At 35.2% G+C, this 9470-nt stretch overlaps 1 protein-coding gene across 2 annotated transcripts; it reads right to left on the reverse strand.

The window, feature by feature from the left end:
- Positions 1–868: 868 nt before the first annotated feature.
- On the reverse strand, positions 869–8576 carry slc67a1 (solute carrier family 67 member 1). Of its 2 annotated transcripts, none has more exons than XM_055206801.2 (12): positions 8413–8576; positions 8108–8158; positions 7819–8021; positions 5941–6038; positions 5612–5757; positions 5391–5523; positions 4895–5004; positions 4669–4779; positions 2051–2151; positions 1835–1936; positions 1570–1690; positions 869–1471 (listed from the first exon to the last, which is right to left on the reverse strand). In XM_055206801.2, exons 3-12 carry the CDS (start codon positions 7912–7914, stop codon positions 1287–1289), a joined length of 1203 nt encoding a protein of 400 aa, XP_055062776.2. In that variant the 5' UTR covers positions 7915–8021; positions 8108–8158; positions 8413–8576; the 3' UTR covers positions 869–1286. The 2 variants fall into 2 exon arrangements, with proteins under 2 accessions (XP_055062776.2, XP_055062782.2); XM_055206807.2 differs by having other exon boundaries at positions 8108–8245.
- Positions 8577–9470: the final 894 nt, after the last annotated feature.

Raw genomic sequence — 9470 nt, forward strand, 5'->3', positions numbered from 1 at the left:
ACCTTGAAGAATTTTAATTATTTGTTTTTTGTTCATTTAAAATAATTTTGCGGTCTAGCTGATAGATTTAAGTGTATGAGCTACTGAAATACTAAACAGTACCTTATAAGCATCTTGCAAATTGGAGGACACACCCTCTCTGTCCACATAACATTCTTAAAAGAGACTTGTGGTAGTTACACAAATAAATTAGTCAAAATAATGCTGATACAACCGAGCATATACGCCCATAACATGGTCCATAGAACACTTTTCTAATGCAATAGTTCAATTATGAATTAATATTTTAATTCACTCCAGACCGTAAACAAAATAATGACATTTTATAGGAGTCCATGGGAAAACAGAATTTGAGGTATAAAACTTCATTTATCCAAAATAGCTAAATAATGGAATCATCTTGCATGTTTAATGATTGAAGTGGTGTCCAGAATCTGTATTAATATGTATATTACAGTGTGCACATGAAGAGTATGGTTTAAAACCCATGACCGCAAAAGGTCATTGAACCAACACACATCAATAAAAATGTAAACCTTGTAATGTAAGTCACTTTGGATAAAAGTGTCTGCCAAATACATAAATGTAAATGTTTAGCTGTAAAGGAATGCTTAGAGGAATGACTTATTTAGCCAGACATGAACAATGGTGGACACATTTTATTCAAGAGGTAAAACGTGGTATTATTGACAAATAAGAGGCAGAATTTTCACCAGATCAGACAGGACAAATGTGAAATTGTGTCCTCCCATACAATAATTTGATGTGGGGTCACGAAAAGACTGCAAATTTAATTTTGCAAGACTTTGTTGAACTTGGGGGATGCAAAAATATGTATTGTAAAGAACAGAACAAATTCAATAATTAATTGAATGAAATAAAATAACAGATTTTTATTGAAAATTCATTACAGTACATTCAGATACAACTGTATTTAAGACGAATAAGATTAAAAGGACACATATCTGTTTTTCGTAAAGCAGCATTATAATAATAGTTACTTTAAAATGTATGGTTCTTTAAATAAAAAAGTATGCCACAGCCAGGCAACTCCTCTTTAGATATTAACATTTATTTTAAAAAGGAAAATAAATCAATACGTTTATTTGTAACCTATCAGAATATAAAAAAATATTTATATTTGACAGTAACAAAAAATACTATGGTATTTACAAAAACTGAGACTAGTTGGCTCATTTGTGATTAAATTAGATGTCTATGGAATGTTGTAAACTGCTATCGCTCACACAATGTGAGCATGATAAAAACAACTCTCTTCTCACATTTCATGGTCTTTGGGGCTGTGAGCGCCCCCCAGTGAAAAGCAGAAGGGTGAAGACGCTTGCATTTATGAGAAACTTTATGTATCCGAAAGATGGCACCCCATATGTCTCATAAAGAAATCCTCCAATGGTCGGGCCCACCGTTCGCAAGAGAGACTGAACCGATGCACACAGACCTAACATGGTTCCTGTATACACCAAACAGACATGAAACACATGGTTTTGAAATGCAAATTTATGGCAGCCTTATACTTAATGACAACATTGTAAGGCATGTGTGTATTACCTGTGTCAGATGGAGAGACACTCTTGGTCAACATGCTATCTGTGATAACATTGAAGACACTGAGAGAGAACATCATTGGTATCACAATTAAACAAAAGTGTAACACAGTGGTCATCATAGCCTAAAACACAAAAATATACATATTTATTATACACACAATATTTTGGAGTAGTTACATAAAAACTTTTTTATAATTGTTGACAATTGTTGTGCAAAAACTTTAAAAAAAATTATGACTGAAATAAATGCGTTGTGAAATGTTTACCATTGCAATTCCTACTAAACTGGACAACCCAATACAGAACAGCATTAAAGAATATTCTGAAAATCTAGAAGAAAGGCGCCCAATTACAACACCTTGGATCACCTGTAACAAGGAGAAACCATGGTGACTTTTATTAAACAAGTTATAGTTACAACAGTTAAAATAAAACAATCCATATGGTATATGACTAAAAACAAATGTGCATGTGTTTTTTACCATTTGTACAATGCCAAAGTAGGCCATCAAATAGCCATTCTGCTCTGCCTGAAGTTGAAAAAAGTTCATGGATATGATAGAGAACATAACTTGAAATATACCTTAAACAGAAATAGACAAAATGACAAAACAAACACAGACAATGTTTAAATATGTCACTGCTTTTAAGTGTTTCAATATGTTCAATAACAGAATGACAAGAAAATCATGTGAGCGGAGTGGGAGTAGCGTTATTTTGGCGAGCGCGTTCGCCATAGGGCAATACTTCCGGGTTTAAAAAGTTGCGGAAGGGCGCCACCTGGTGAATAATAGCGGTATTGCGGAAAGACGGAAATACTCGTCATTGGCGGGGAAGCGTTTTCTCTTGATTGACGAGATATCTCGTCAATGGCGGCGAAAGAGTTAATCGCCTATGTCACTGTGACGTCACCGCTCAAGCTGGAGGCAAAACATAAGAACTCGTAGCAACCGCGCTAAAAGTTTGAGGTTTTGACTTTAAAATGTCGTCTTGTTGTGTGGTTTTTTTTTCAAAACTAAAGTTTTACCGGATCCCACAGACATTCCATCACAGAAATAAAGAAGACAATTCTGGTTAAATGGACGGAGACAATCTGCTTGTGTTTGCAGTGCACACTTCATATCAGGTAAAATAATCTATGCATATGTACTGATGTGTTGGTTTTATCTAGTACAAATCAGCAAGTTTCTGTTTTATAGGTGAAAAGCCAACCTTTAGCGTACTAGCTGGCTTAAATGTTAAACAAACATGCAGCGATAGATGTGTGTGCCATCCTTTGAATGATCTCTTAAAATAATCCACATTGCTAATCATAATTAACCCGGCGATAGGTTACATTAGACAATAAGTCTTGACAAAATTGCCCAAACCACCCGAAAGTAATTCATATGTTGTCTAGGAAATATCCAAAACCTGGTTAAAATGTTTCCAATGTGAACAAGATACAAGAACTAACTGTTACAGAGTTAATTTACAAAAATAGCTGTCACGGTCCCGCATAGTCAGTGACTGTACATATTCAGACAGTTCCAAACCTTCTTCTACATCCATGTTTAATAAATCCCCCTTAAAGCGTGCTAGCTTACGCTTGTCAGCATTGCTTTTTGCCCGGAGACATTGCGATGTTTGTGTGAGGTCATAGATATGTACACAAGGCTACGGCAGTTCATTGGAACATGCGTCAAATAGAGCTGCCATCTTAAACCGGGGGGGCCCTGCATCAGCGTCATTGCGGGCAATGGTGTGACAGAAATAAAATCACCATAAATCGCCATGAATGCGATTTTCTAGGTTTTCTTTTGGTTCGTTTCAACAGTCAGACATGTATTTAGCCAGAAAAAATTAAAGTTTTGATATTTTGAAAATCTACTTTTTCTAACTATAATGCATAGTGCTAGTAGCCCTTACATCCATACCCAGCACAAAAGTCTGGCATCGTCCATGAATTCGAAGTACAGGCAGAGATAGCAGCTTTACCTAGATACTTCCTATGACAAGACCCCTGTTCCAAGATGGCGGCGGTTTTGACGCATGCTTAGAACCCCAAGGTGACATCAAGTGTATTATCTATGGTGTGAGGTTAGCTGAGGCTGACAGCAACATCAGTTAACTGATAAATATGTCAGACAGTCTAACTGCTGTTAGCTGCTAAACTATAATTACTAAAACTATAACTGAAACTAAATCAAATAAAAACTAAATAGAAATATGTTTGCAAAATAAAATTAAACTAAAACTAACAAAACCATTCATGAAACTACCTAAAACTAAACTTAATTTAAAGCAAAATTGAAAACGATATTGAAATAAAAACTAATAAAAAACAAAAGTATAATAACCTTAATGAGGAGTCCAACTCGCAGTGTTAAAAAGTCAGAATGCATGAAATACCATTAAGACCCCCCCACCCCAACTAAACCCTGTCTGTGAAACCAGGCCATTATGTTTAAAGTCAGGACTAGGCCTTAGTTAAATTAAGATGTTTAAGCATCTTTTATAAACACACCTTAGAAAAAGATGTTATTGGTGTGAATCCTGAGACAAATCAATGGCACTGTCATATTTTAAGATTATTTTCAGAGGACACAGCTCAAACATGTGTTTTAGGCAACCCAGTATACTCAGTGTCACGGAAAAGACTCACAAATTTACTTAACTATAGGTACATAATTTTGTGATACAGGGTTGGTTTTAGTATATGACTATCCTAAGACCTTGTCTGTGAATCCGGGGGAATGAATGTTAGCTAGGTAACATTATAATCGCTAATATAACAGACTCATGGAAAATATTGGTTGGGAAAATATTAGCTACTTTTTAATAAATCATGCTGATGTTTTTCCTCCTAAATGTGCATTTTATGTTAAACAGAATGTATGTTCTGCACATATAAAAAAATGAGTAACAGTGGAGTGTTAATGAGGTGCAAATTTTCCATGGAGTGAACACGGAGCGAGGAGTAAGTTAGGAGTGAGCGAGGAATGGGAAATGGTAAGCGGAGTGATTATAAAATACTTTTAAGAGCAGACATGCTTTCCGGTCCACTCCACTCACAAACTGGTTACAGTAACAGCAAAAATATGTTAATATGCGTGTTCACCTGTCGGCAACCCAGAGATAATCTTCACTGTAAATGTTTTGGCAACACCTGGATATTTCATCAATCTGGTGATCTCCCCCAAATTAAACACGGATTTAGATGATCCCTTTTCTAAAGACACAAACATACACAAAATAATATATACAATTCTGATCAAATACAGCTATGAATTACTACCACAAGTCTATGTGTGGTTGTGTCTTATGTGTTTGTTTGTATGTCATACTGTCACTCTCCTGCGCAGTGTTTATTTTTGTCTGTTTAGGGATGAAGTTCCACACCAACAGCAAAGACACACAACTCCCTACGGCTGCAAAATATGCTGCAAACTTTTCCCTGGATAAAACCACAAAATCATTGAGGTTTAAGTTTAACTGCAATAGATCAGTGCTGATCTACATTTAAAAATGACATGATTTACTTGCTCTCACTGTCTGTGCCAGAGGGTAAACAAACTATCCAAATCCGATAGTGGTGCAAACACAGCCAAGGATGTAATTACCATAATAGTTATAGTGATAGTAGTGATAGTAATGTTTAATACCAGTGACTAAAAAAAATATTGAAATCCCATCTAGCATAACCCCAGACTATGCAGAACAAGCATAAACAATAAATTAGTTCCAAACACACACACACACATTAAAAAACATGCCCAGTCTGTTATATGTTAAGGGATTTTAAGTTGTTTGTATATGTGTGGGTGGTGTAGTGTATCTTACCCAAAGCGTGTGCTAAGGGTCCCACCCAGTGATGATCCTGTGATCATGCCAATGCCAAAACAGAGACCAAGTTTCCCGAGAGCATCAGCTCGCTTCTCCTTCTCAGACAGATCTGCCACCACCATTTGAGCTCCTACACATCCATGCAGTTTAGTGCTCACATATACTTTGTGTGTACATAACAACATTTGTAATTGTGTATTAGGGCATTTCTTTGTTACCTGGCAATACATGCATGAACACAACAGGAAGTTTGTGCATAAAAAGCATAAAAGTGCTGTCAGCTGCTGCCAGCAGTAAGAAATAAACCACTGATGCCAAGCAGGACACAGATAGAGCTGCACGCGCTCCAAACACATCTGCAAATCTGAGAACAGACACATTGATAAGGCACACATATAAACATAGTATTAATTTTGTATTTTTAACTGTAGTTGTATTTTAAAATAAGAAAAGCGTGTTCTCATCGTGCACACAATCAAAGATATGTTTATTCTATTTTACTTACTTACCACCACACACACACAGAAAAAAAGAAATGATCTCTTACCTTCCATATATAGGACCTCCCATCAGCTGAATCAGTCCAACTGTTGTCTGTAGATACCCGAACCAAATAGTGTCGAACCCAAGCCTCCTTGCCAAATACTGTTTAAAAGATCACACAACATATAATGCAATATAACCCATTTATTATAACACTTCTCCGTCTCTCTAGCTGACTGAGTGATTTAACACCTAGAACAACAAGCATAACTTACAAATTAAAGAGATAGTCCCCCAAAAATGAAAAATCTGTCATTATTTAACCACGCACGTATTGTTCTAAACCTGTATGAGTTTCTTTATTCTGTTGAACACAAAAGAAGATATTTAATAAATAAATGTAAGCAGCACACTTGATGGTACCCAATGACTACCATAATTGGAAAAACAAATACTATAGAAGTCAATCGGTACCATCAACTGTGTGCTTGCCATTAGGTACCTTAATATCTTCTTTATCTGCAGGTCTAGAACCAAATGGGGGTGAGCAAATTATGAGGTTTTCTTTTCATTTTTGGGTAATATAATTAAATCTGTGTTTTTTTCAGCTTCTAATTGGTATAGCTATCATGTGTCTAATATATTCTGTTAAGCTAGCATAGCAAGTTTTATCATGGCTGTCAGTGTAGGGACAGTTGCAATAGGAAGTTACTGATGTAAAAGCTCATCATAACATAACAAAGTAATATTATGCATTAATAAAGAATCCTTTCAAACAGTCCAGTATCTCCATTTTTTTTTAAACTAAATAGATTTTTTTAAATCATAAAAAATGTAAAATCATAATGTAGCCCACTTGTTTTGTATTTTCAGTATGTCACTAGAGAGAAAGCGTGTGACAGATAGGGGTGTCCCTCTACATCTTCTCAGATCAGCAGCAAATATACAAATACACACAGCTGAGTTCAGATATATCTGTTTTATGAAATTTCAGTGTCTCGATTTTAAATAAAAAGAAAAACATTTTGTTAAAATGTGGGAATAATAATTTAGATATTTTTGATTTAAATGTTTCTGGTGTTACATTTGTAATGTGTTACTTTAACCTGCTGTGCACAAACAAAATAAAGTGCAAAGATTAAGTTAAAGACTTTATATTACATTTTAATAAATGTTGCAACTGTCCCCCATTGTGGGGTCAGTTGCAACATTTGACTTTGTCTTTTCAAATATAAATTGTACATATATTATCATATATACACGTTATAACAGTGTGGTTGAGCAGCTGATAGATGTGAGTTTATTGTAGAAAAATCTTGGCTTTCTAATGCAAACAGTCTCTGAGAAACTTAAGGAAATGTAAAAAGTGTTGCAATCGTCCCACTCTCCCTATTGATGTATAGATGCAGTAACAAATGTATACTGTAATATTTAGTATACTTTAATATATAAAGTTAAAAACACATAATCTAGAAATGTTATCCCAAGTTTTCTGTTGTAAATACTAAAGTATGCATGAGCATTTTTGTAATTATTTTGAATGAATGAAAGGAAAAATGGCTAAAAATGTGGTAATATTTAAAGGTATAGTTCACCCAAAAATGAAAATTCACTCACTCTCATGTTGTTACAAACCCATACAAATGTCTTTGTTCTGATTAACACAAAGGAAGATATTTAGAGAATTTTTTTAAACCAAACCATCCGTGGACCCCATTCACTTCTACAGTAGGAAAAAGGAATACTATGGAAGTGAATGGGGTCTACGAACAATTTGGCTACAAACATTTCTCAAAATATCTTCCTTTGTGTTCATCAGAAGAAAGACATTTATACCTGTTTGTAACAACATGAGAGTGAGTAAATGATGACAGAATTTTCATTTTTGGGTGAACTATCCCTTTAAAGTTTGTTGTCAAATGTAAAAGAAAGTTGGACGAACCGGTGTAATGGAGAACTGAAGGAAGAGCCAAGTGATGTCCAAAGCTACGATGAGGTAGGCGATATAAATCACTTTCTGCTTCTTTGCAGTGTCCATGATCTATAACGTTAGTTACTAAAATGTAACTTTCTCGATCAGAAACTTAATTCAGCTTTAATTCCCCAACAGTCTTCTCATTCCACTCGATCTCCTCCTGATGTAGCCTACAACAAAAAGCACCTGATCAAATGTTTCAGGCTCCACTATATCTGACTAATCATGAGTACAAGAAAACTAATTTTTAACTTACCTGAGTCATGTAGCTTCATACACCTGCTGTATGTGGACGCAACGGTAAGAACTGTGTAAAAGTGACAAAGCATTTAATGTGAGGGAAAGGTAAAGCCCAGGAATGTGCCTGCCGGGCTGAACTTCGACACAGTCCCTGCTGTGAGTGAGAGGACTTTGAACAGTTATGCATGCATTCAGTAAAACTACAATGCGAAATAAATAGGGTTCACGCTTTAAAAATATATGAGTTATACTTCTTAACAACGCTATTGCTTAATCTTATAATACAATACACTGAAAACTTGACAATGGTCTTATATTTACCTTTGCATTTTGTATTTAAACTGCCCAGCAATACATTCTGTAACAAAGTAGCAGTAACCGGACTGGTTTATGAAAAACAGTACTGTAACCTTTAACGCAAAATCCTCGCCATTTTGTGGAGCTCTTAATGCCGAGGAAATTCCTCTTCCTCTGTGTGTCGTGCACACACCGGAGGCGTGACTATGGCTGCCAGTTAAAACAACAATACGTTGCATACGCGCGCTACCTGTTGATAGTCCAAAGATAATCAACACTGTATGTTTTGCCTAACTTTCCAGGTTTTGACAATTAAATCTCCCTCATATCAAATATACAATTGAATAATCCCATTCCCGAATAAACCGAATATGAATCACAAATGGATGAACGAGGAACGTTGGGTGGGATCAACTAAAAAAGCGTAAAAAGATGCTCATCACAGCTTGTCTGTATTTATTTTTTAATCTGTCTGTACTCTTGGTGCTTTTTATCTTTTTCTTTTTTTCCTTACTTGCATGTCTCTTGTTGATCATCAGTGATTTTGTGTCAGGTTTTTTTGCATTCCTGTATCTCTTTTTAATTTGATGTAGCTTTATATGTAGCTTCTTTATATTTTTTAATGTTTTCTCTATGTTGCCTGGCTGACTATTTTAACCTGGAAAAATCTTGGCATTGGTACTCTAAATAACACAAGTGCATTTATATGCTATATTTCTCCTATCACTTTATTGATTAAAGTTATTTCATTTTAACATACATAGACACTGTAAGCTGTAAAAAGTTATTAAGCATTCAGTTTATAAGAATTAGTATTCGTTTTATTATTACCTGATGAAAACGATTTTCAATGTCTGTGTGTTGTCAACAGTGCCACCTGCGGGCCGGAACAGATACGGTACTGTTTAGACATCATGATGACGAACTTCTGACCTGCGCTGATCAAAATAAATCACGCGCTGATTCTCTACCGCAGACGGATTTAGTGTACCAGGAAAACAAATTAGAAGTAATAACAATAAAATCTATACATTTTTAAACCCTAAAGGAATAGTTCACTTTAAAATGAAAATTTTGTCATC

Source organism: Misgurnus anguillicaudatus, chromosome 21 (assembly GCF_027580225.2).
Source record: "Misgurnus anguillicaudatus chromosome 21, ASM2758022v2, whole genome shotgun sequence".
Taxonomy (NCBI): Eukaryota; Metazoa; Chordata; class Actinopteri; order Cypriniformes; family Cobitidae; genus Misgurnus; species Misgurnus anguillicaudatus.